The sequence below is a fragment of the Dermochelys coriacea genome, chromosome 8, assembly GCF_009764565.3.
Source record: "Dermochelys coriacea isolate rDerCor1 chromosome 8, rDerCor1.pri.v4, whole genome shotgun sequence".
NCBI classification, from domain to species: domain Eukaryota; kingdom Metazoa; phylum Chordata; order Testudines; family Dermochelyidae; genus Dermochelys; species Dermochelys coriacea.
Window position 1 is genome coordinate 74,192,081 of NC_050075.1, and position 27,588 is coordinate 74,219,668.

General features: G+C 41.5%; 2 protein-coding genes across 8 annotated transcripts in view; both read left to right on the plus strand.

The window, feature by feature from the left end:
• The window catches only part of ARHGAP29 (Rho GTPase activating protein 29), a 92,559-nt gene extending 81,058 nt beyond the window's left edge, over positions 1 to 11,501 (plus strand). For 5 of the 7 annotated variants that reach the window (XM_038413095.2, XM_038413097.2, XM_043491290.1 and 2 more), the window contains 7 exons: positions 54 to 242; positions 412 to 549; positions 2,724 to 2,956; positions 5,055 to 5,361; positions 5,526 to 5,634; positions 6,081 to 6,200; positions 7,490 to 11,501. In XM_038413095.2, coding sequence (XP_038269023.1) covers positions 54 to 242; positions 412 to 549; positions 2,724 to 2,956; positions 5,055 to 5,361; positions 5,526 to 5,634; positions 6,081 to 6,200; positions 7,490 to 8,397 — 2,004 coding nt within the window. In that variant the 3' untranslated portion in view covers positions 8,398 to 11,501. The remainder of the gene's footprint in view (positions 1 to 53; positions 243 to 411; positions 550 to 2,723; positions 2,957 to 5,054; positions 5,362 to 5,525; positions 5,635 to 6,080; positions 6,201 to 7,489) is intronic. The other 2 variants (XM_043491288.1, XM_043491289.1) reach the window with 1 other exon arrangement.
• An 11,981-nt stretch (positions 11,502 to 23,482) lies between these two features.
• Positions 23,483 to 27,588, plus strand: part of ABCA4 (ATP binding cassette subfamily A member 4) — a 105,996-nt gene continuing 101,890 nt past the window's right edge. Inside the window, exon 1 of the mRNA XM_043491309.1 lies at positions 23,483 to 23,548. Within this exon, the coding sequence (XP_043347244.1) occupies positions 23,483 to 23,548 (66 nt within the window). The remainder of the gene's footprint in view (positions 23,549 to 27,588) is intronic.

Below are 27,588 nucleotides of genomic sequence, written 5' to 3' on the forward strand. Positions count from 1 at the left end.
AATTATGTTGAGGTATATGACATTATTTTTCTTATGTCCCTTATTTCTTGTAGTGCTCACTCACTTGCCACAAGAAATGTTTAGAGACTTTAGCTATTCAGTGTGGGCACAAAAAACTGCATGGAAGACTTCATTTGTTTGGGGTGGAATTTGCTCAAGCTGCTAAAAATATCCCTGATGGCGTCCCTTTCATCATCAAAAAATGTACCTCTGAAATTGAAAGCAGAGCCCTGAATGTAAAGGTATAGCTTAACTCAACATTATAAAGATTAAATATTAACAATCTTGTCTAAAAATAGTTTAAACTGATAATACTGTACTGTCAAATTCAAATCTGTGTTTCACAGTTGCGGATAGAGCAAAAAGAACAATTTTTCTTTTGTTTTTTGATTGATTTTTTCCCCATTTCAGGGTATCTATCGTGTGAATGGAGCCAAATCAAGAGTTGAAAAGCTTTGTCAAGCTTTTGAAAATGGAAAGGACTTGGTGGAACTGTCAGAGCTCTATGCACATGACATCAGTAACGTCCTTAAATTATACCTTCGCCAAGTATGTACTCTGACCACTCTAGAGTTCAGGCAGCTAAGCAAAACTATTGTTATAGCAAACCTCTTCTTCCATGAGAGTGGAGAAAAATGCTTCCTTCAGTAGCCCTGTAATTGTTGAAGAAAATTGTTGAATAGAATATCCTGTATTTTCACTCTGCAAATTGGATTTCATGGTGCTAGGCAATGGAAATAATGAGACTATCATTAGAATTTATACGATATTGTGCTTTTCCACTCAAGGAAGTACACATAAGTATTGATGCCATTTGTGGAATTTTTTTTTCCTGTAGCCACTTTCTAGTGAGGTTTAGTTTTAAAATTAATTTGACGGCATCATGCACCTTTTGGACATTCATGGAAGTTCATGTGAAAGCACAATCCAGCCCTTTAAGTAGCAGCCACATTTATTAAAGGTCTAACCAAGAAGTTTGGATTAAACTCCTATAAACGAGTGTCATGTTCCATAAAATGGTCAATACAGCAGGATTAGACTATTTTCTTTGGGGAAGAAAGATGTTTTGAAAATTCCATCTGAAAGCTTTAAAAGTGCTTAAGTGACTTAGGAACACAAGTCCCAATGGCTTCCAATGGGATTTGTGCTCATTAAGTTTCTTAGGTGCTTTTGAAAATGCCACCATAGCCTTTTACTGCTACTTTAACAGATAGTCAAAATCTCTGTTCATTAAAATTAGGATTTCTTGTGGCACTATATGAAGACTGAATTTTAACTAGAATCACTTCAAAGAAAAATCTGAAAATAAGTAACATGACTATCTGCTGTCTTGTTATTTTCCATGTGTCTAATCCTTTCAGTGGAGTTGTAGCTAGGCCTGGCTGTTACGAATGATTCTTATGTGCTGAACGAACACACACACACACTGTAATTAGAATACTTTCAAGCTCTAGGAAAACATTTTTACCTTGAAGTGCATTCTTTGTGGTGTTAAAGTTTAATTCAGTACAATTAGGCTGTAAAATCTGACTGGCTATGGATTTCTGGGGGATTATTACATGCCTGAGATGTATTGTGAGGCAGAGTGACTTTAGCCACCCAAGAAATACAGTAATCCCCCAAAAGTGCTGTATTTTGTGAGGCCAGTTGAAATAATGGGTTAATGTTCCAGCCTTTCATATGTGGAAACTTTGCTTCAAATCTGTTTGGGGTTACAGGTAAAACTGGTTTGCCTTCTCAACTTGGTCCTTGGCAAATGGTGTATCCTACCAATAAACCAGCACACAGTTACAGTGTGTATTCTGGAGATGGCCGGGGTATCAGTGTTAGTTTTTAGATGCAATGATAAAATTGTGAGAGGAAGCCTGTCCAAATTTTAAAAGGAGGGTAGGTGTCAGAAGGCAGAGCAGTACATTCTTAAAGGTACTGATGGTACTTGAGACTTCCAGTACCCGCCATGTTAGTGAGAGTTCAAAGAAAGTGCTATAACATAGTTTAGAGACACAATAAATCCTGTTATTAACACTGATGATGATTAAAACTATTTTTTAAAAGATCTGTTTAATTTTGCAATTTTGTGTCTGAACATGGACTATTTTCATTGCCCAAGTCACTTAATCTTTTTTATGCTGTTGTCCTTTTGAGACTCTCTTCAAATTCTCATGAACTACTGCAATGCACAGCAAGGGAATATTTCATTGGAAAACATTTTCATTGGAATTTTAAAAAGAACAAAAACAGAAATGTTAGAAAGCTATGTTAAAATTGTTTTTGTAACAATTATGGTCCAAATTTAGCAGCAATATGTGGTATAATATAAGATATTGTACTACTTCAGTGTCTTTGATTCTGTCATGCTAATGCTATGTCATAGTGTTTATATACACACATTGTGTGTGTCTGCACACATGTGCAATGTTACAATAATATGCTACTCCGTAACAGTCACTGTTGATGTAATATGTGCCTCTTTACCATGAATATTAATTATTTGAGGCTGTTGTTTACTAGCACGCCGTGGTATTTTGATAGGAATGTTTTTGTTTTTTAATCCAGGCCTCTATTTGCTAAATTGTGGTGAGAATTCTAAGAGCAATGATTAAATAACCCTTCCAGGAAAGGAAAGGCTCTAGACTAGACAGCAGTTGGTAGTAGACAGGAAGGAAATAGACAAGGTAAAATGTAGACATGAAAATATTTCTAACATATTCTTATTCCCTTAGCTCCCAGAACCTTTGATTTTGTTTCGGCTTTACAACGAATTCATTGGACTTGCGAAAGAGAGTCAGAATGTTAATGAGGAATTGGTCATGAAACAGACTAGCCCCAGATCAAAGAAAAGACAGTCTGTTTGTATTGAACTGAACAGAATAATCATTAAAATGAAAGATCTCCTCAAACAGCTGCCTATACCAAACTATAACACTCTTCAATACCTTGTAGGACATCTTCATAGGTGAGAGACAGACCTTAAAGGTAACCTGCAAATGTTGTTGTTTTGAAAAATAAGCAGTGTTATGTACGGCAGGCTAAAACTTTTTTTTAAGGTAATGTGCCCCCAGTTTTGGATGTCTGTCCTGAAAATTACGGGGTTTCATTTGTGCATGTAACTCCATTTATTTTCAAAATTAGTTTGTTCCTTAAGGATAAACTATTGCTCTGACCTGAATGTAGACTTTCTGGGTGTATTGCCTGCAAATGAGAACTGGCCTCCTGATTTTTTTTTTCTCCCGAATAGCAATTGTACCCCATGCTGCACCTCAAACAGAGGGTTTATGTATGTAGCCACGTGCAGTTGCCAGAGGAGAAATTTTGGCAAAGTGGCTGGCAAAAAAAAAAAAAAAAAAAAGGATAAATCTTCCATTTCTTCTGAACTGCTAATCTTCCTCTGGAAAGAGGCAGGTCTGCATTTGGATGCGCCTGAATGTAATGACTGACTGGCCCTTCAGAGGCAGGTTGGTGTCTTGACCAGCAGGCAAGACACAAATTTATATTTTGTTTGAGACCAGCATTTGCTTGTCCCATCCCTGTTGTCAGACAACAGTGGGTTTTTTCTTTTCCTAACCTGATGTGCTGAAAGCTGCTTCCTTACCAATACTGCTGTTCGGGCATTCAACATATCGGGAACACTAAACCTGCGCATTTTCATTTTTTGGTTCCCTGGAGCTATGGCTAACCATCTCCTGTTCTGTCATTCTACACTGTTCTGTAAAGTCCTAGCTACCACAGAATGCAACTAGAGCATGGAGGTGAACTGTGGGGAGTATGTGGGAGAGGAAAGGAGGGTCAGGTTAACATCAAGTAGTGGTGCAGAGTTGCAAAATGTATATAATTTTAAATGACTAGGAGCCACTTTGCAATCCTGTAAGCCTTAGAGCAGCTGGAGATGGTCAGTGGAGAATTCTTCCTGTGCAGGGAAACTCTTTGCCTGTATATAGCAGTTGGAGGGGACTCCATTGTGTCTCCCACCCCAGCATATAATACATTCTGAGGAGGGGGCATGGTGGAGCAGAGCTCCACTACACCAATTCTCTACGGGCACGTGGGTCAGGTGGCTCTGAATCATTGAGCTACAACTTTCAGAGTAGCAGCCGTGTTAATCTGTATTCGCAAAAAAGAAAAGGAGTACTTGTCGCACCTTAGAGACTAACAAATTTATTTGAGCATAAGCTTTCGTGAGCTACAGCTCACTCCATCGGATGCTGGCTCCCTGCAGCTACCACTTTGCTACATGGGAACATGTCTTGGATACAGTGGGTGAATCAGGATTTTTTTTTTATGCACATTTAAAAAAAACGCAGAACTACCTTATACATTTTTAACAACCATTTTCCAACTTTGCTTTCCCATCCTCAGCATCAGCTCAAGGTTCCTATGGTAAGGCTGATATATAGTTTGGTTACATGATAGGGCTGGTTGTTAAACTGGTGCATGCTGTTAGATAACAGTTATGCATAGGAGCTCTCTGGCCACAGCTTCACAATAACCAGGAGAAAGTCAGACTTATTGCCTGATTTATCAGAGCTGCTGAGTACCCACAAATATCACTGAAATAGGAGCCAAGGGTGCTCAGTACCCTTAAGAATCTGATCAAACTTATTTAGGCACCCACTGCTGAAAAGTTTGGCCTTAGAAACATTTTTAAGACATTACATGTACACTTAAGTCCACCTTTAAGTTTAAGAATCACATTGTATTTATTCATCAATAGGAGTGTACAGTACTGTGTGCCCAGAATGATACTGATTGATATCTTAAAGGTGAACTGCAAAGCTAAAACAAATCTTATAAAAAGTATAATGTGTTGGATGTCTCCTCCCACATCCTGATTAATGGTATCTGGCACAAGTCACTTCTAATGTACTTTTCATAAGCTGAATTGGAAATGACCTTCCATGCTGAATACTGCCTTCCTGGTTGTAGGTAAGAGCACCCAGCCCATGTGTGGGCTTTGTAGTTCTTTTCAGCATAGTTGTTGAAAAATAGAATATCTGTAGTATTATTTCCGAAGAAGTAAAAACCCTTTATAACCTGACACGTTTTCTTTTATACAGAGTGACTGAACAATCTGATGAAAATAAAATGTCAGCTAGCAATCTTGGCATAATATTTGGGCCAACTCTAATCAGACCACGTCAGACAGACGCCGCAGTTTCTCTCTCTTCGCTTGTGGACTATCCATATCAAGCTCGGGTGGTAGAGCTGCTCATAACTTACTATGAAAAGATCTTCGATGTTTCACTGCAGCCACTCTCAACTGCAGTTCAGTCTGAAGAAAATGCTGCTCCATTTAAAACTGCTTCATCAACAGAAGAGAGAGAGCCACAGCAGCAAAGAAAGTCATTTATTGCTGTAAAGGAAGTGAGTAACTGTTGTGAAACTAGAACTGATATCATGTTGAAGGGTGTGGAATTTAGCTACATTTTGGAATGTTGCATACGTCGCTCTGAAATCTTTTAATATTTTAGTCTGAGATATATTTTCCTTAAATTTGCATTCACTTCTGATCTGATTTCTATTGACAGGGCATCCTGCTAATTCCAAGTGAGAGTAAAGCTTCAGAAATGGCTTCATCATTTGAGCAACTAGATGACAGCAAGAACAAAAGAGAGAGATCAGATGCATCTGTGACTGGTTAGTGGCTCTTCATGAATCTTGGGGATGTATATTGCTATGTGAACAAATACCAATCATAAATACATTAGGATGAAATGCATCTTTTTACTCTGCGAAGGTGAATTAAGTGCAAACAAGGGAAAAGTCTGTTAAACTCCCAAAGCTACTTAGCATTCACTGTTCTGATGTACCCTTCATGTTTGTTAGAGGAAGGAAGGACTAAATGCTTCTGGTGGCCCTGAAGAAGCCTGTATTCATGGAGCTAAATTTCATATTCCTGGTGTGTGTGTTTAAAAAAAAAAAAAAATTAAAAAAAGCAACAACTCTTCAGTATGTTAGGCTAAATTTTAATAGTCTGTTGTACAGTTTTTGGATTGTTGTATTTATATAGGTGATTTCAGCAAAGGCTTATGGGACCCAGCTACAAAGATGCGTTTGACAGCTGCTTTTCTATTCTTCCCTAGAACGTATCTCACTGCCACTCACTGGAACTAAACAGGATGACTTTGGCCAGAGGAATTCTCCATCAGAACTCCCAGCTACCACAGTTCTGGATATTAATATTCCTACTCCAAAAGAGCCAGGTTAGCTGCTTTAATTACATAACCATTTTTCAAAGAACAGTTTTTGCAGGTCTGCCTTGTGCTAAATAGTTTTTGTGCAAAAACAATAATACATTTGTACATAGGTATAATAACTATTTGCCTAGTGCTGGCAACACACAGCCCTTTTTGTAGTAGCAAATAACTAAATTAAAATTGGGGAACAATGAAGGAGATGGCACTCCAGCAGAAAATATACTTATAGTTGTTGTCTAGAGAAGCTAAATGTCTCCTTGGGCAATATCTCTATCAACATCTGCCTAAATCTAGGTTAGGCTGTTTGCAGCCCCATTTCCTGGGATAAGAGTTTAACGCAGGGCAAAACTAAGTGCCCCACCATAAATTTGGCTGATTAAAGCCCAGGCCTGGAACAGTCCATCACCCCTCTCCAGATTCCATGTATGTATTATACAAGCTTGTACGGTCCCATCTAGGAAGACTGTCCCAAAAACGAGTAGAAAAGTGTGAGGTGCTCAAAGCTCACTCTTGTCAATAACTCTGCAACTCCTTGCTGTGGAACTTTTTCCCTGCAGCATCCATTGCCTTTTGTGGCTTACATTATGAAAAAGATACACTTTACCAGAAGACTAAGATCAGACGCAGTAGTCCAGTATTTATCTGTACTGGATTTGTATTTGGTATCTTCAGAAGAAATAGGCTTATTAGTTAATAAATAATGCAATGAAACAGTGGTCCAGCAGGATTAGTTAGTGTTATCCAGCATGATGATGCAAAATCCCTTATTCTTCTGAATAGGCCATAAAGTATAAATCTGGATTAAAACGTGTATTTTTAGGGTTTATTGCTATCTTTATTGGGGAGGGGGGTTAAGTTGGTGAGTACTTGGAACTGCACAACCACCTCAGTCTCTTTTTAAAACATATGTATAGTTTCCATAACACTTCATACTTGATTCCATCAAATTCTTGTTCTTTGAGTCCAATGGACTGGAGAAGGGGAAACATACAACTTCTAGGAAATGCTATTTCAACGTTTTGGTGGAGAGGGGCTTGGTAGCTCAGTGTATTGGGATTGGTTTAAAAAACACTTGTGGAATTGCAGTTTAACTCCTTAGCGGCACTAATGGCTTCTATAGTGACTTGTTGCCTCAATTTTGAGGTTACAAAACTCTAAACAAACTTATTTCCTTTTCTTCAGCTATCATAAGCAGTTGGGTATATTATTAAGCCCAAATGGTCAAAGTTGCACTGAATCTGTGAAGTGTTATCGAGTGAAAATGACAAAGTAAAACTCATTTGTGTTTCCTCTAGGCAATACTGTGATGCCAGTTTCAGACAAAGACAATGAACTGTCTCTCTCTATAGCTGAAGATGGCTGTAAAGTCAATAATTTGCTACCTATAAAACCTAGTCGCCAAATAACCAAAGTTCAGTTACGGTCTCCAAGGACAAAGCCAGTTATTCGTCCTGTGAGTTTACCTATAGATCGAATGCTTCCTCCGTGTGTTTTGAATGAGAGAAACTCAGGAAATGTAGGAGTTTTAAGTCCAGAAAAGCTTGGCAGGAGTCCTACCATTGAAGAGGTTTCAGAGACTAAGGCACTTCCTTCTGTTAATGCCTGTTGCAGACTTTCTTGTTACGACACACAGACTCTGAGGAAAACTTGGGACAAGCAGTATAAACAATATGATATAACTCCAAGGACAGCAATGATTATGACCAATATACCCCAGGAGAACCGAGCTCATGAGAGTGGGAGTGCATGTGCCTTATCTTCATCCTACATTGTTGGTAACAATTCAGTGAATGCCATACTTCCCAATAAGCCATACACTGTACCTGTCAGATCTGTGAGGATGACAACAGAAGGGAATGGTCCAGATTCTAATCCTCTTAGTGCTTTCAGACCACCAAGAACTTTGCAGCCACCACCAGGAACTTTTTATAAACCTCCTTCTAATAACAAAGCTAAGCAAAACGAGGAGGGTTCTGTTCCTAATGCTTGTGCAGCAGCCAGTGCTAGCTCTGTTCTTGCCCAGGATAACACTGTGAAACTGATAAGGAACTCTGCACTTGTATCAGGTGCTCCTGGACAGCATGAAAATCAACAAAAAATAAGCTCCGAGGACCTTCATCCCGTAGACCTGAAGCCCACCTATAAGAGACTAAGACCAAAACGTATGCAAGAATTAGAACACAGGGAAGCTCATTTTGTATAGGGCAGCAAATATTTCTTGAGGATCCCACTTTTGTGCCATATTAGAAATATATATATACACACAACACAGCATTTTAAAAGTGGGGGAGGAAACTGTGAAAGAAAAATGAAGTTGAATTTTTTTAATTCAGTAAATTTTCATAAAGGTCTATTTAAATGTATTCCCAATGTAGATGGAGCTAATAGAAGGTGCACTTGGTAAGACACTGAGTTTCAATTCCCTGAGTGAAATGAATTATTTATAGCATAAACCAAAGCTTGTGCTTTGCTCTGTAAAAGCTTCTGTTCAGTTTTCCAGTCTTTGCAATTAAAGCTTTTCTCCTGAATAGATTACATACTGGCCAACATGGCCTATAATTGTGTATTATATATGTATATTATATGCCAATATGTTCATCTGTTGCCAGTTTTCAGTGTTGTCATGTTAATGTTATTTGTACAGAAAGATGCACTTACTGAGCTGTAGTAGTGAAAACCAGAAATGACGTCATATCTAGTTACGGGTAGTATAACTTAGTGAGTGGATCAAAAATACACACCACTTAGCTAGTTCAGATGACGTTCAGGTGACTACCTGTTGCCGTGGTGCTGTCGTTCCCAGTTACAAAATAGCCAGTGCTTTCCCTTGCTGTAGATCAATTTCACTTCTTGCCTAATGTATCTGAAATGAAGAGTATATTTTTGAGATATGGTGAAATAGGTGAAAATAACCAAAAAAAAAAAATTATAACTCAACATTAGTAGGTGCATCTAATGGTTTTTCACTTTGTATTAAATGTTTTATATGTACACTGCTATATTTGCTTTAAAATATATTTACTTGTTAACATTTTGCTGACTCCATGGCTTCTGTAATATCTTGCTTCTAAATTATTAAAATACAGACTCTTGGTCTTTGCTAGGGTTTAGTATTAATACATGTGTACTGAAATATTTTCATGTTTCAGTTTGAAAAAGTGGGTCATTTTTGTTCCTGCTTTAAGAAACTAAAGGTCTCATCAAACTTCCCTTCCTGAAAACAAAACAAACATAAACCCTGACACTGCAGTCAGTGGCTATACTCTGAACTTAGTTTATGGAACAGAAATGTTAGATTCACAAAGCTGAACTTCCAGTTTCCCATGGAAGTATGACTTGTGCATTTGCAAAACAGTTCTGCCTCTGGGCAGTTCTGAGATGTCCAGAATTATTTCTTTCATTTGAGCACGTGGCTTAAAAGGCAGTAGAGCAATTTGTGGGGAACCCGTCTGGCAGCAGTAGTCAGGTCAAAAATGGCAAGTTAGGACAGGTTGAAGATTTCTTCTTGAGATGTGAGAACAGGTTCCACTTGAAGAGAAGAAGAAATAAGGTTGATCAATGGGCAAAAATAGTAGGTATTCTTGAAAAGACTAAGGGAAAAGTGGTGGACATGGCATAGAGCTAATGAGAGGATAGTGCTGATAAAACACTGGACAGGAGGGCTGGAAGGAATAAGCAGCTGACATTCATTTCTGCAGCAGGAAGCTTGGTGGGGGTCCTAAATATCCACACCCACATTTCACATAAAATGAGTCATGACTTTGGGGCGGAGTGGTGTTCCAAAAAATCATCTCTCCCTGACAAACCCTCAGGCCAGCTCTATACAATATGCTGTTAGAGTGGTGGTTAGGAGTCTGTGTGGGGGGACAGCATGGCTTAAAAATTAATGCCCGCTCTCCTTGTCTAAAATGACTTCAGCCTCTCTCTGAGACTAGCCTGGCTGCTGCTCACTCAGGCAGTTGCTATACAATGAGGGAGCCCACTATACTGCACAGTAGCTTCTGAGAACTCCCCAATCAACCCGTTAGGAATTCATGGGTGTGAGGAAAACACCATTTCCTCCCCCCATTCCCCCAGCCTCAAAAACCTAAGACGACGTATTTTCTAACTAATCAATCAGCCCACCACCATTGTAGATTCACGCTGTCAGCCATGCAAAAGGGCCCTGTGCTTGCTAGGCCCATTGCTGCTATTAGGAAAAGTTGACTAATGGGGAAGCAACTCAGAGGAACTTCCATGAGGTGTGAAAAAGGGAGTCCTAGAGAGGAGGAGAGATTGGAACAGGGCCTGGGGACAGATAGATTTTGGAGTAGGGGAGAGTATAGAACTGATGGTGCAGGAAACGAGTACAATTTCACTGATAGATGCACAGCAGAAAGCTGAAAATGGTGAACCTCTTAGATTTATTGAAAAACTGACTGGGCGAGGCCAGTCTCCTCCTGAAAGAGTGATCCCTTGATCTGTATTCCACTTACTGTATTGGCCAAGCTGCTTCAGATGGTGTTTCAAATGGGGAGAGATTAGGGTCTTTCGGTATGTGAGGATGTGGTTGACTCTGTACAAGAGAACAGATGCATGTAAGTTGTGTGTGCTCACTAATGTACTAAATCCTGAACTGTAACCATGTCCAACGATAAACAAGGGAAAGCCATTCCTGTTCCCCCCTCTAGTTAGCTAGCCACAATACAGGGCTGTCTAATTTCCAAAAAAAAAAAAAAAAGTGCATGGTGTTTAAGGAATGTATTGGGCTCCCACAGCATAACTGATGAATGCTAGGTACAGTTTCCACTCCAAGTGCGTTAGTTCTGTTTCTTCTTGACAAAATATGGAGAACTATTTCTCTATATCCTCTATATTGCCAGAAAGTGAAGAGTCCACCCAAATTCTGTGGTGACTCATGCTCCTGGTAACCCTGCAACACATATCCATTGGGAGTAAGTTATACACTTTAGAAGCTACTACAACAAAGGTTCAATCACCTGCTAACCCCCATGCGATGGTAGATCTTCCCAAAAGGAGGTCAATGCCAGAGTCCAGCTAATCAACAGCAGGAGACTTATGAAGATCTTAACTCAGGTACATTCTTGCCAAGAAATGGCTTTTTAATGAAATCTGCCACTTTCTAGGCAGCCAGTGTAAGGAATGCAGGGTGAGTTTGTTGGTATGACTGCTCAATCTTGTGGGAAAGATTTTTGTGACCATTTTGCAAGACTATGCTAGCACAAAGCTGTAATATAAAACTGCATTATTTACAGTTATTGGTGTAAATTCATTGCTTTTTAAAAATAAAATTGTCATTTACATTTGTTTTTAAAGTATTGAGACTAATTTCTGTTCACATTTTAATCCCTGTATTTATGAAAATACAACAAACTAAGTGGTTCACCTTTTTTTTTTAAAGTTACTTGAAAATCTTTCCCCCCTTTTGTGTAATTAAAAAAAAAATCTTGTATGCTAGGTTTCATCTGGTTAAAAAATATAATCTGCCATTATTATATTACCTGCTGTTTGCATAATAGTAGTGTTTAGGAAGCCCAACTGAGATGGGAGCTCAGTTGTGCTAGAAAGTCCCTGACCTAACAAGCTTCTCATCTAAACAGGCAAGACGGAGGGTGGGCGGGGAAATAGATGCACAGAGGTAAAGTGACCTCCCCAAGGTCATGCAGCAAGCTGGTGACAGTGTCAAAAATAGAGCCCAGTTCTCCTGACTCCCAGTCCCCTAGACCAATGTTTCTTGAGTGGGTCATGACCCCAAAGGGGGTCACACACACAAAAAGGGATTATGAGGTGCAAACAAATTCTCACTTTCTGCACACCCTCACCCTTCGAGCGCCAGTATTTTCCGTCAACTTCTCAAGAGACACACACCCATTAGTTCTATAGGCTGATCGTTGTTATCACTGATACATTTTACTTTTTCTATAAATATAATGGGGTGGGGAATTATGACAAATATTGACTTCAAATAAGGGGTCACCACCCTGAATAGATTGAGACCCTGCCCTTTAGACCACATTACCTCTTACAAACCTTGCAGAGACGATTTTGGCTTTGTTTTTAACTGGAGATGCTAATTTTATATATAATTTTTTTAGGTTTTAATGCAAATCTCATAGTATAGGGAACTCGCATTTAGACAATATTCAACACGATTAAGAGCTTATAATGACTGAACTGCCTTTGTGATATTGTCATAAGCTTGCCAAATGTGATAGTGCTTGGGGTCAGTCGAAGTGTTGATATCCTGTGGGCAAGCCCTTTGGCAAGCTGTTTTCCATGTGCCTGATTTGCATGGTAATTATGTTCTCTCTAGTTATACTACACTTATGCAGTCCTGCTGGAGCTTTGGTAGAGTGCTGATTTCCATAACTTTCTGACCTAATTAGTCATGACAATGCTTCGTTTTGCAGGGGTCCCTAATGCTACCAGAGCTGTAGTTCTGCAGCCCTTGTTTCATATGTAGCATTTGTTCAGGTCACAAGAAAATTCTCAAGAAAGGATCAACTTTCTTGTGCAGGCTCCATAGTATGTGCACAGTGTACATCATATATTTGTGTTTTCATGTAACAGCGCTTACACTCTCAGACTGAGTTGTTCCACACCAAGCTGGGGATTAAAACAATCTCCTTACAACTGAGCTGTGTTATTTTGCAAGTGCTAACTGCTCCTAAGAGATGCATTCCTTTCCAGCCATCCCTTCAGAAACGTTTTAATTTCTTCTAGCAGGGCAATGCTCTCCATGCCTCTTCGTACGTGAGGTAAGTTGGTGACTTTTCCAGGCTTATTGTTACTAGTTAAATCCTTGCTTTTTCTTGCAAATCCATGAATTCTTTAGTTTCTGTATTCTGGCAAAGGCCTAATTGAGTCCATTTGAATGCTGACTTCACATGCTCTGTAAAGCGCTCCGAGTGTGGTAGGGAAACTGGAGCAAACCAATTCAGGGTTCAATTGCAAAAGCTTTTTGAGTGTTGTCTATTAATGATATGCTGCTACTTACACAAAAATGAAAACAACAAAATCAAAGAGGGTGGTAACAGTACAACTCCCAGGGGGAGGCTGTAGAGGCCAACTTGTCTTTACAAAGGTTCATTTCTAGGTGCAAATGTTGCTTTGGGAATCCATTTCTACGACGGGTTTCAGAGTAGCAGCCGTGTTAGTCTGTATTCGCAAAAAGAAAAGGAGTACTTTATAAATTTGTTAGTCTCTAAGGTGCCACAAGTACTCCTTTTCTTATTTCTATGACGGTGATACAAAGGAATCTGGAAAAATCTTAATGTTTGTGACTCTAAAAGAGAGAGGAACAGCCCTTGCCATTCAAAGGCATCAAAGGTCAACAGTGTTAAATAGTGTGGGCAAATCCTGCTTGCTTTCCTCTCACAAAACACAGCTGGCGTGAATGGGAGTATTCTTGTGTAAAATCAGGCTTTGGCCATAAGCAAAGAACAGATTCACTATGTGGGCATCAAGTATGCTTTGGACTTGTTCTACAAGTATGTGCCCTGTCCATATACGGATCCTCTATATTGCCCAACTCTCCGGGTACACGCTGCAGGAGGAATCAGTTTGTGGTGCTAAGTTTGTTCTTGTTGTGACGTGCAGTGGATTCAGTAGTACTCTGATTGCTCTTTGCTTCTTAGACTTCTTTCTTTAGAAGGAGGTTTCCTTGGCTCTTTCCTCCTTCTCCTTACTGATTTCGTATCAATGATCTCTTCACATTGTTATATCCGAAACAATGTGCACAATATAGCTCTCATGAATTTCTCTGCTCCCCTTTCCCCTTCCTTCCTCTCCCTTCATTTCCTTCTCTCTTCTCCATGTTTACTTCCACCTGGCTTCAAATCCCTGTAATGGCCTCTCTGATCCAGCTCGCCACAGCTCCACCCCCTCCTCCTTTAAGTCTCTCTCTACGTGCTTCTTCAAGGCCTAAAAAAACACCCCAGCCCTACCCCAAGCAAAGTGGTCACAAAATACATAAACCCCTCCAAAACTGAAAAAGATGAAATGAATGATACAAAATTCAAGGAACTTATGAAACCAGCAAGATACATCACCGCTCCATCACTTACTTTGTGTTGCATCCCATTCTCTATCTGTGTGTTGTCCATTTAAATGCCCTTTGGGGCAGTGATCTATGATATGTAGACATTTTGATTTTTAAATGTTTATAGTGTTGGACGGTATCTTACGGACCTGCTGTGACTCAAGGGAGAGGAACGGATTATAATTTGTTCTTTCTGAAAATTGATTAGAACTTCAGGACAGATCTGAGTTGAAGCCCATACTGCCTTGATGCCCTTTGTTTTACAGAGATGAACAAATAGTATCTAAAGTCCAGCTCCCAGGGGTTAGAAGAGAACACATTCCTAGTATTCAAGGAAATTTTTAAAACTCAAAAGATTTTTCTGCTCATACTTGCATGTCTTAAATGAATTGCTTCAGAAGAAAGGAGGTTCCTTGTGGATGATGTAGGGTCATGCTGCACTGAGGCATCTGCCCAAGCACAGACACAGGGAAAATGGCTCCTAGGTAGGTTTGTTGTTAAGTTGTTAGAGGTCTTTTTTTGTGAAAGTGAAAATAGCCTCTGTCTATCAGTTCTCTACCATTAACCTTCATGTCTTCCATATAATGTTAATATAAGATGTGCCTGGTTTGATGTAGGGGCAAAAAAGGACAAATTTCTTTGTGCTCATCTCACCTGTGCTGCAAAACCTCCAGGCTGGCTCGGATTCTCAAAGGAATTTAAAAGGAGTTGCTGGGGCGCCTAACTCCCTTAAACTCCGTTGGAAGCCCTAGCCCCAGTGAGCACGTGTATATAGGGAATTGGCATGTGTACATACCTTTGTCTGTATACAGCTTAGCTCAGCAAAATGTGCAAGCACTTATTAAAATGTGGGTCCATGTGGGGCTAGAAGGGGGCAGGGGTCCTGACCTCTATGCCTGCAAGACAAGACGTATAGTAACTATAATTGTATGGAAGCTTAAAAAAAGGGGCTTTGTCTCTGAGACAGTGTAGAACACTGGCCGCCTTTGTTCCACTACCACACAGAGGGGTGTATTAACTACAGTACTAGCATGAGATTGTGCCACACACACTTTATTTTTTCTATTTTTTTTTTTTCCTGCTTGTGCTTACCTTAAAAACAGCAGGGATGTGAACTCTTGTTTTCCCTGGATTTGCTGAAGGGCTCTCTCCTAAAGTGATTGGACTCATGACACTTATGGAAGTTTCCTTTTGCAAACTGAAGGAATAAAAATATCCCAGTAATACGCTGCCATTTTAAAAATAGCTTCTCTGTTAAAATTGTGGCATGTCCGGAATATGTGATAGGGTGGGATGGTGTAAAGGTTTAACTGGGACTCAGGTGACCAACATGACTCACTTGTGGCTTTGTAATTTATAAGTCATGCAGCCACCTGAAACTCATGCACGCATTGTGTGAACATGTATATACACACAAATCATAGAGAGCTTTGTTATCCCTGATAAGAATAGCACAAGGTCTATCTTCAAATATGCATTTACGTTATATGAACTTATTATTATAGTCTGATATTTACTTTAAGTGGAATATCTCATTTACTAGCAACAATTAAGGACAGCTTGGAAATCCTTAGTGATAAAATGCTCACTGTAGTGGGGATAGCTAAGAACCTGTATTCAAACTATAGGTGCTATCAGTTTGAGTTTGCCAATCCCGGTGTATATTGAAATGCTCCACAAAAACATTTCATGTTTGTTCTTAAAAATCCCAACCTTCACATAGAGCAGAAGTAGGTCACAGGCACAGCCTAGGCAAGGGAACTGGAAAGCCTATGTAACCTTCCAATGTGATGGTATTATCTAATTAGGGTGATTACAGTTTAATTTAATCCGTTATTCAGATGCAGCCCTCTGTGCAGGCATGCAGTCAGCAACCAGTGCTTCCTTTCTCTGAACAGCTGACTTTTTTGGTTACAAAGTTTAGTTTGTTTGTTTGTTTGTTTGTATGTATGTATGTATGTATGTATGTATGTATGTATGTATGTATGTATGTATGTGTGAAGTAGTGGATTGCTGATGGCCTTGGAGACTAAGTTCTCTGCTTATCTGCAGAACGGGTGTAGCACAAGGCAGAAGCCATGTGAGCTCCCCCACTCTGTATTACCAATGTATCTCACCCTGGCCTGAATGGACCTCTCTCTCCAGGCCTTGTTCCACCCCTCATCTCTTTGCTGAGTCTATAGCAAGAGTGCCCAGTTGTAATCTGAACATCTGTCCAACTGAAGCTGAGCCCAGGACCATCAAACTGATGGTAGAAGTTCCTGAAAGGCTGTCAGATATCAATGACTTGTCATTTCTGAAATAGAGCAGATGTAGGCACTATTGAGCTACACCTACAGTATGGCACTGAGCTGCTGGGATAGCACCAGTGTAAGCATTGAGGGTCCAGTGTGTCAGCAACAGTAGCCATGAGGTTGGGTTGTGGTTTTGCCCTGCACCCACACACTGTTGCAGTTAGACAGTGCCATGGTTCCTGGCAAAACTCCATGATGCAACAGCTTGTGCAAGATTGTGAAAAGCCTTGGGAGCCCAGTTAAAAGGCCAGACTCCCCATTTCTAAGTCCTTTTCTCCTTTCTGGAGGAGCACTCTGCTCTCGGTCCTTACTCAGCAAGAAATGCTTCACCTGGAGCGTTTGAACAGCAGGCACAAGGCTGAGGCAGTGGAGTAGGTTGTGGCGGTACCTGTGGTGAGCTGGAGGCTGACATGAGCAGCAGCTGCCGCTGCAATGCTTGTGCGCCCCAACTCATAGCGATCTGGAGCTATGCGGTACTTGTTCGTTTTTTGGAGCACTGCTTTTGGCTCTAGACCACTGGGTAGAGACTAGTCGGGACTGAGTTGTTCTTGAGACTTGGGATGAGCCATCCAGGCCCACTATGTAGTTTTTATTTAATAAACTAAATAGAGTAGGATGCTACTTACCACGGAACTACTTGAATGCACTTCTGTGGTGTTCTGAGTCAGAGCACAGATAACAGTCCACTTTCTTAGAGCTCTGTTAGCCATAGGTGCCGACTCCGTGGGTGCTCCGGGGCTGGAGCACCCATGGGGAAAAATTTCTGGGTGCTCTGCACTCACTGGCAGCCAAGCTCCCCACTCCCTCTTCTCCCCCCTCCCCGAGTGTGCTGCATCCCCGCTCCTCTGCCTACCTCCCAGTGCTTCCCCCAGCCGCCGCCAAACAGCTTTTTGGCAACATGCTGGGGGCGGGGGAGGAAGCAGGGAAGAGACAGGGCTGGGGCAGGGATTTAGGGAAGGAGTTGGAATAGGGGCAGAGTTGGGGCGGGGATTTTGGAGAAGGGGTTGGAATGGGGGTGGGCCAGGGGTGGGGCTTCATGGAAGGGGTGGAGCGGGGGTGGGACCGGGGGCAGAGGGAAATCAAGCACCCAAGGGAAAGTGGGGAAGTCAGCGCCTATGATGTTCGCTCAAATGCTTGTCTTTCACCAACAGAAGTTGATTCAATAAAAGATATTACCTCACCCACCTTGTCTCTCTAGTATCCTGAGACCAACGCAGCCACAACAGCACTGCAGTCAGCTTCCTGTCAGCCTGATATACTGTATTCTTCAGTGAGCTTGTTGCTGGAATACGTTGTTGGTAACTTTAAAATCTAGAGGGAAGAGTAGGATGGAGAGTGGACTTCCACAGCCATATTGTGTGGCCTGTAGAGGTAGGGACAGGAAGAGATAAAGGTAGAGAGTGATGATCCGTGAGGAAATTGAAAGGCCGACAGAGAGGACAAACTGACCTTATCTTACCGGTATTTCTGGAAAGCATTGAATGTCAGACCTGAGAAACGTGGGGGCACAATGGAAACAAAACTGAGGTATAAAGTGAACTTGTCTGGAATCCTTAGCAAGGGTAATATGGCAACAGAACTGAGTTTTGAGAGTACACATCCATCCAATATGTCAATTATATTTAATGTCCTTTATGGACAATTGAATCTCCAAGTTACTAGGCCTGAACATTAGGAGGATCTGATTTATCTACATAGCCTACAAAATTCCCACAAGACAATTAGGTTGTAGTAGAAGAAGGTGAGACTTCCGCTACTTTATCACTCAGCTAGAGCTCAGAAAAAGTGGTGAAAGCTGTATGGACTGATTAGATTTTTATGTAGTGGCAAAAGATCCTTTCTTTCCCCCATCTGTCTTGTCAAAGATGCATCTAGAGGGGAATTTCTGGCACTTCAGGCAGTTTGCTGTTTAAGTTCTAAAGGGTGGTGATCATGTACAAGAACAATTTGGGGGGGGAACAGGAATTTCTCAGAACTAGTGAACAAGTAAACTGTTGCTAAGCAAATGGAGGGGAAGAAATCTGCAATGGATATTCTGTTGCTCAAATTCCTAAAGCAGAGTTGAGCATGCTGTAGATATTCTTTAAACTTACAGTTTCTGTATTGCTTAGATAAATGCTGGTCAGTCCTTGATAATGTGGAGTCATTGATAGTGTAATGTTTTATAAGGGATCCCTTGCTAACCACTGAAAAAGTGGCTTTACTACCTGGGTCCAGGATGAGAAAAGCCATTGCTTACTGCTCAGGAGCCCGTTGAGATGCACTATTTCTTGTACACAACATCCTTAACTCTTTTCTAGACATAGTACTGCAGATCTCAGATGAAGAATAGAAATGTTATGACTCATCATATGACTGTCTTCTGCCAATAAGGGACAGGGTTTTCTTTCTGGGATGTAAAAATAATTCTTCTACTCTGTAATAGCCCAGCAAAGAAAACTGAGCAAGAGGAGGGTTTTTTAATTTTCCTATAAGCAGGAACCTTGGAAGAGACTTCCCACGCTTCGCTAATCCTCTTTTGATAGAGCTATTTTATTTTTCTTGGCCTTTTTGCCCAGACTCCTGGAAGGGAGATCACTTCCTGTAAAAGGAAAATTAACAAAGCACAAATGAACACATGCAGTGTATCTACATCCTGTGTGTGCGTGAGCATCAGGAGTGAGCTAAGTACCATTCTAAATAGTAACAGATACGAATTTGCACTACCTTTTTATTAAAAACTGAATTACCCATTTGTAATTTGTTCCCCCCATACAAAAAAAAATTTCAACTATTCAAGCTTTAACATGCTGGAGAATTGTATTTCTTCTAGTACTAGCTATTGGAACCTGACAATTCAGATTGCTCGTTAATACAAGTCTACACTGATCTTTCTGGCTGGCATTCTGCCTTTAAAACTGAAGATAGAGCAAAACTAATCTCATTAGAAGTTTGCATACTTCTGACCCTGACTTCTTTATCCATGATTTTATTATAGTGTTTTGCTCTATTTGACCTAATAGGGCCTGTATCTGAAAACTTATAATTCTCTTCTTTCTGTAGGTCTCGCCAAACCTCCATACAGGAGGAAGGAATATTTAGGGGATACCCTGGGTAATTCTAAACTAGTTGTTCTGCTGCAGAATCTAGGCCTGTGTCTCATCTCATTTCTCCGCCTAGTTCTTATATCACTAAGAATTTTTCCTATGCAGGAGTCTTAATCTCAGCCTGTGTAATTATAATACTCTAAATAGGCCAAGCTCAAGGCAATCTAACACCCACATCTTTAAAACTCTTCATTTTTTTAAAAATAGGAAATTGAGGTTCTTTCCTTTGGTAAAGCCCTTCACTAATGATGCTGCTTTTGAATGCAAAAATATACTCTCCTTCATCTTCAGAAAAACTGGAGCCATTGTTGAAATGTGACTTAATAGCTGATTGTGATCTTCCCTCTTTTGTTTTCTGTGCCAGAAATACTTCAAGTATTAATGTCATAAAGGGAACTTTAATAGTTTGTTTTAGGTCAAGAGGAAAGGTCCCTTTAAATTCTTCTTTTGATTTTACAGAATCAGCAGATTCTTAACACTGTCAAATGAATAATTCAGTGATTTGTTGCTGTCTTAATAAGGGATTCCTTTGGGAATTTCCACGTGATCATTAGCTTGTCCCTTGTTAATGAGTCCCTCCCCAGATAAGGAACGCTTGTATTTTGACTCTTTCCCTACTACCATCAGCAAGTTTAACTAGCAAATTAATGCAGTGGATCTAATTTACCTAGATTTCAGTAAGGCATTTGATACCGTACCACATGGGGAATTATTAGTTAAATTGGAGAAGATGGGGATCAATATGAACATCAAAAGGTGGATAAGGAATTGGTTAAAGGGGAGACTGCAACAGGTCCTACTGAAAGGCGAACTGTCAGGTTGGAGGGAGGTTACCAGTGGAGTTCCTCAGAGATCGGTTTTGGGACCAATCTTATTTAATCTTTTTATTACTGACCTTGGCACAAAAAGTGGGAGTGTGCTAATAAAGTTTGCAGATGATACAAAGCTGGGAGGTATTGCCAATTCGGAGAAGGATCGGGATATTATACAGGAGGATCTGGATTACCTTGTAAACTGGAGTAATAGTAATAGGATGAAATTTAATAGTGAGAAGTGTAAGGTTATGCATTTAGGGATTAATAACAAGAATTTTAGTTATAAGTTGGGGACACATCAATTAGAAGTAACGGAAGAGGAGAAGGACCTTGGAGTATTGGTTGATCATAGGATGACTATGAGCTGCCAATGTGATATGGCTGTGAAAAAAGCTAATTCGGTTTTGGAATGCATCAGGAGAGGCATTTCCAGTAGGGATAAGGAAGTTTTAGTACCGTTATACAAGGCGCTGGTGAGACCTCACCTAGAATACTGTGTGCAGTTCTGGTCTCCCATGTTTAAAAAGGATGAATTCAAACTGGAGCAGGTACAGAGAAGGGCTACTAGGATGATCCGAGGAATGGAAAGCTTGTCTTATGAAAGGAGACTTAAGGAGCTTGGCTTGTTTAGCCTAACTAAAAGAAAGTTGAGGGGAGATATGATTGCCCTCTATAAATATATCAGAGGGATAAATACAGGAGAGGGAGAAGAATTATTTAAGCTCAGCACCAATGTGGACACAAGAACAAATGGATATAAACTGGCCACCAGGAAGTTTAGACTTGAAATCAGAAGAAGGTTTTTAACCATCAGAGGAGTGAAGTTTTGGAATAACCTTCCAAGGGAAGCAGTGGGGGCAAAAGATCTATCTGGTTTTAAGATTCTACTCGATAAGATTATGGAGGAGATGGTATGATAGGATAATGGGATTTTGGTAAGTAATTGATCTTTAAATATTCAGGGTAAATAGGCCAAATCCCCTGAGATGGGATATTAGATGGATGGGATCTGAGTTACTATAGAAAATTCTTTCCTGGGTATCTGGCTGGTGAATCTTGCCCATATGCTCAGGGTTTAGCTGATTGCCATATTTGGGGTCGGGAAGGAATTTTCCTCCAGGGCAGATTGGAGAGGCCCTGGAGGTTTTTCGCCTTCCTCTGTAGCATGGGGCATGGTTGACTTGAGGGAGGCTTCTCTGCTCCTTGAAGTCTTTGAACCATGATTTAAGGACTTCAATAGCTCAGACATGGGTGAGGTTTTTCATAGGAGTGGGTGGGTGACCATTCGGTAGTAAATGACCATTCGGTAGTAAATTAGCCCATTACATAATCTGAGTGCACACTGTAGCATTTGAAAATATACCAGGATTGTCCTCCTTATACCAGAGTCTCAGCTCTGCAGAAATGAATATCTGTGTGTCCAGACTCTCTTGTCTGTAAAATTCTGCTTAGCTGGTGGGTAGCTGGCTGCTTTTCAGCTGAACATGGGTGAACAAGGTTTAGCCATCTTTATGAAAAAGATTTCTTGTTCCCCTGCATTCAATATTTTGTTATTCTGTAACTCTGTCAGGCCGCCTTCCCTTTCCAGAGTCCCAATTAATGTTCCGTCCCAGCACCACTAGTGCATTGGGACTGGCCTCAAACTCCACCAGCAGCATGAAAGGAAACACCGCCACCATCCTCACCCCCGAATACTGGACCTCCCTTTCACTGTGTGTGTGATGCCTGTTCTGGGTCTTCAGTCTACCAACACCCATTAAGAAGCTTTGTTTCTTCAGTTGTAACATTATTATAGCATTCAACAACAATTTGTGTGAATAATTGATTTTTTTTTTTGAGTTAGGTGGCTAAACTGAAAAAAAAACTACTTGTTTTGGGCCAAACTAAATATTTCATTCAACCCAAAACTAAACTTTTTGTTTTATTTAAAAGTGTTTTGATTCCTTTTTGTTTGTTTTTTGTTTTGTTTTTAAAATATAACTGCATTTTGAAACACAAAGTTTTGAATTGCGGGGGGGAAACATTTTTCCTTGTAGCCCCCCATGCAGTTGCCTCCACCCAATGGTGTAACTGGTGCAGAGGTGCATCCTTTCAAAACATAATACATAATCCATTTGGTCTCTTGTGTTGCAATAGTTTTTTATAGCCAATCTGACTTCCTTTTGTGCTGTGTTTGTAATATGAGCAATTACAGCTGATGGGATGACGATGAACAGTGTATGCGACTGTTAACCTACAAAGAATGAGAACCCTCCATGCGTTAGTGCTGGTAATATTGCATGAAAACTCCTGCTGTGGAGTGTTTCTCTTTATCTGACAGCTGATATGCAGCACAGTCAGTGTGACCTAAATTTGGTCTTAAATTTCCTGCTCCAATCTCTTCCATGCTCAAAATGAAAAGAAAGAGGTAATTTCTAGCAGGTTTTTTCATTTTTCATAGTGCCACATCTTCTGTCCAAGGCTGGACTTTTTTTATCTTTGGTTGAGGTTTAAGTACTTTCTCAGGTGATGAAAAACTCATCTTAAATGTTTTCCTTGAAGTGTGAAGTAACTAATACTGATTTTATTTTAACACTTTTGAAAATCCAGGTATCAGAGATATTAGATTAACCAAACATACTGAGTCATTGTCATCTTTGATTCTACAAAAAATAAAAATAAAAAAGGAAACAGTTACAGGTAGAAAATCAAAAGTTTCCTTCCATGCCAGGGTAATAGTTGAAATGAGTAAAAAGAGAACTATATTTTCATTTGAAAAATATGTCCTCTTGTTTATTGACCCAGAAAAATGTGTCACAACAACCACGCTCCCAACAAGGAAAAAACACCATATTCTGTAGCTCAACATTTGTCTAGAACAAGATGTACAAGGTATGACTGAAAAGCACTGGCCGGTGAAGTAAAGGGAAAAAGAGATGTAAAAAGAACAGAAGTTAAAGGCAGTTATTCTGCTAAGAATTTTGTTTCAGGTATTATCTGAGCCCAAGTGTGAGAGATAAAGATGGATGCATTTTATACTACAGGTTTGTGGCGCTGTTGATGCAGAAGAACAATGAGCTTCCTTAGACAAGTCAGACTTCTGCTGTGGAAGAACTGGACACTCAGGAAAAGGCAAAAGGTAAAAGATAAAACCTTAGTCTTCGGGTTTCTGCTTAAGAACATGCTGAGAATAATACAGCGCAGATAGTCAAATGACTGGTGCATTTATCAGCCTGCTAAACATGTGCATACCAGAGAGTGAAATTGGCTGTGCTGTGTCTGTAGGTTAGTCCATTTGTTTGCAAGATGCACTTTACAGAGTAAATTTAGAACAGAGGTCATTGTACTGAGTATCTGACAAACAGCATGGCATACAGTGAAGATAGTTCTGGGTACTGAGGTTTTGGTGCTTGGCTGTAAAGATAGGCGCCAACAAAAATGACTTGTGTACCCCACAACTTAGGACAAGTCTGGCTCCAAATCTTAATGTTGCCACTCGTGTGCATTTATATTTAGATATGAATCCAACTGCACACAAAAAAGCTCATTTTTTTTATTACATGATTGAATGACAACAGTAACAAGGTAAGCAAGAATTGGAGAAACATTTTAAATCCTTTCACATAATACTTTCTCTAGGAGAGAGCAACTAATACATATTATGTAAATGCCTTATTTACTATTGTTCATTTTTTATTTCTTTAAACCAGATTATTTTAGGGCTAGTCTACACTGGCAACACTAAAGCGCTGCCATGGCAGCTCTTTAACATGGCTTGTGTGGTCGTGGCACAGCTCTGGGAGCGAGCTCTCCCAGCGCTCTAAAAAACCCACCTCCACAAGAGGCGTAGCTGGGGCACTGTCTACACTGGCACTTTATAGCGCTGAAACTTGCTGCACTCAGGGGAGTGTTTTTTTTTACACCCCTGAGCAAGACAGTTGCAGCGCTGTAAATTGCTAGCGTAGACAAGCGGTTACAGCCTGGTTCTCTGAGGTGCTGGAAGTTCTCCGTTTCCACTGGCTTCAAGTCAAAGGAAGCTGAGAGAGTTCACAGGATCAGGCCCTATATTTCTAACTAAAGAGAGGTTACCATATTTCAAGTTCCCAAATAGAGGACACTATCAGGAGAGGGGAAAGGGGAGCTGGAGGTACGGTGCTGGAGGGAATATTTGGGGGCTGCTGGTGGGTAGTGTCCCCTCAGAAGGGCTATTTGGGGGCTGCTTGAGGGGGTATTTTGTGGGGGAGGAGTGCTGGACTGGGGTATGTGTACTGGGAGGGGATATTTGGGGGCTGCTGTAGGAAGTACCTGATGGATGCTGGGGGGAGCGGGTACCTGTGGCCTCTCACTCAAGGTGGGTGGCAGCGTTGTGCTCCCTGTCATGGTAGCTGGGTGGCGGGCACAGGCCCAAGATGCAGTGCAAGCCTGTCAGTCAGAGCCTCCCTGAGGGCCTCTCCCCCTCCCGTCATCCCTTTTGGCTGGGTTCTGAGGCCCCGCAGGACGGCAGGTGGTCCAGCATAGAGGCGCTTGGTGGCTCTGCTTACCTGGCAGGCTGGCTGGGGCCAGGGCAGGCAGAATGCAGGGGAGGGACCAATCAGGGCATGGAGACTGCCCTTTCTGAGCTGCAATGTCGGGAGCAGAAAAAATCCCGGACATTTCCTATTATTTCAAAAATCTGAGCGGTCAGAGGACGGAGGATGAAAAAAAGGGTCATGTCCAGGAAAACTTGGACGTATGGTATCCCTAACTAAAGACAATATGGCTTAAACACGAGAGGTGAACTATGGTAAGTGAGACATTCCTGCAGCTATCACTAAATCGTGGGATGGGTTGAAATGATTCCCTGTACAGACCTGGTTCTTGGTGTGCCTTTGTCTTTGAGCCCTACAATAGAAATAGCCAGTCATCTGCCACCGGATCCTAGTTGAATCTGCTTTAGGCCACCTTTAATGTTGCGTGCAATTTTGCAAACTCAACTGAGACTTACTGATATGAAGTCAGGTTTCACAGAGCATCTTTCACATTCATGCTAACCCCAAATATTTTGTGGTTTTAAAAAAATTAATAACAAAGGCGGTACTGGAAATGACAGCAATTGCAGGAAATACAGCAGCCATTGTGCCCTCTACAATAGCTCCTTCAGACCTTGAAGTCAATGGAGACTAGACTACCTGTGTGCTTAAGGACTGCAGGATCCAATCCATCAATTTGCTGGTCTCCATGTTAAATCTGCTTGTCCCCTCTCCCATTGCTGCCCATATATAACTCGCCACCCTTGATCACCTGGACCAACTATCCACTTCCAAGAAATGCAGGAATAAACATGCATGAAACTTTTCCCCATAAATGAGCTTATTATAAGCTATTTGGTCCTTCATAATATACAATACTATTTTTGACCACTCAGTGCACTTTCTAAAGCCAGACCTTAAAACTATTATTAAAAGATAAATGTAATTAATCTGATAAATAAGAGTTGTGTTTAATTTCTTTGGCATCTAAAAATCAAAGACTTCTGGACATGGTAGTAAACTCTACATAATAGTAAAATTATAAAACAAAGCTATATATTATATATATACCAGAACAGGATTAGAATTAAAATCCTTGAGATTTCAATATTTGCACAGAGGATAAAATGCACAACTTTCAGTAACAAAAATTAAAAAGTCTTGTCTAATGCTTTTCTCACTGTGCTGAAGAGGGTGGGTTTTTTTTGTCTTCATCTATTGTTATTCCTTAATTTCTGTGGGGGAGCCCAGGGATGGGCTGGCAGGGGGCTATGGCTTGGGAGTGAGGGCCGCTAGCAGGGCTGGAAGGGGGATCCCAGGGTTGGAATACCAGGGGCTGTGGGTTGGGAGTCAGAGGCAGCAGCAGGGCTGTGCTAGTACGGGGCTGCCCAGATCAGTCCCTGGAGTGAGGCAGGAGCCGGGGGACAAGCACAGTGGGGCAGGGGGGACAGACAGGATCCCTCCCAGGGTGGCACGGAGCCAGCACCTACCTTTCTCTGCCAGAGCCAGAGGAGCCAGTTCTCTCCAGCAGAGCTGCAGTTCCTCCATGCAGAAGCAGCTGCTCTTCCCACCCTCCTGGCGGGGAGGCTGATTGAGGATACTCCTGCAACCGGACTTTTAGTGTCCAGTCAGCAGTGTTGACCCAATACTGCCAGGTCTTCTTTTTGATTGGACTTTCTGTTTGAAAACTGGACATCTGGGAACCGGGGTGCCCGAATGGGGGGGGGGTCAGAAGGCCATGGCCCCACCTCTTTTAAAAGTGGAAGAGCTATGCCTTCGGAGTGAGCAGCAGGGGGGGAATGGAGGAAGGGCGGGGCCATGGAGAGGAGTGGGAGATGGGGGGATAGAGGCGAGGAGGGGCCAAGGGATGGAGAGGAGCAAGGGGCCTGTGTGGAGGAGGGGCCAGAGGGTGGAGAGGAGTGAGGGGCAGGCAGGCGGGGGGAAGGGCAGAGGGGACTGAGTGGTGGGTGTGCAGGGGGAAGAAGAGGAGGGGCCAGGGAGCAGAGAGAAGCGAGCGGCCAGCGGGCCGAGGGGGAAAAGAGGAGTCAGCTGTGGGTGCGGGAGAGGGGCTAGGGGGCAGAGAGAAGCGAGCGAGGGAGATGGGGCAGAGAGGCGTGAGCAGTGAGTGGGGCCTCAGGGAAGAGGCCAAGCAGAGATGGGGCCTCAGGGTGGAGCACGAACAGAGCAGGGGGGTGGGGCCGTGGTCTGGGCACTGTGCCCCTTTCTGAGTGTGGGCCTAGCGCAGGGCAAACGCTGTACTAAGTGGTGGTGCACTCCCCTGTGTGAGGTGCTAGAACTTCTGAGGGCATTTAGCCCATGGCTCTGTATGGTGCAGTGAGCTGAGCCACTCAGATTCTATGCTGACAGCTTGTGCCACACACTCTCAAGGAAACTGCGGAACCACCTGATCAACATCCTCTACAGCAAACAGGGAAAGATTAAGAATGAGCTCTCAAAACTGGATACTCTCATAAAGAACCAACCTTCCACACAAACTTCCTCGTGGCTGGACTTTACAAAAACTAGACAAGCCATTTACAAAACACACTTTGATTCTCTACAAAAGAAAAAGGACACTAAGCTATCTAAACTACTATATGCCACAAGGGGCCACAACAATGGTTCCCGTAACCCACCCAGCAATATTGTTAATCTATCCAACTATACTCTT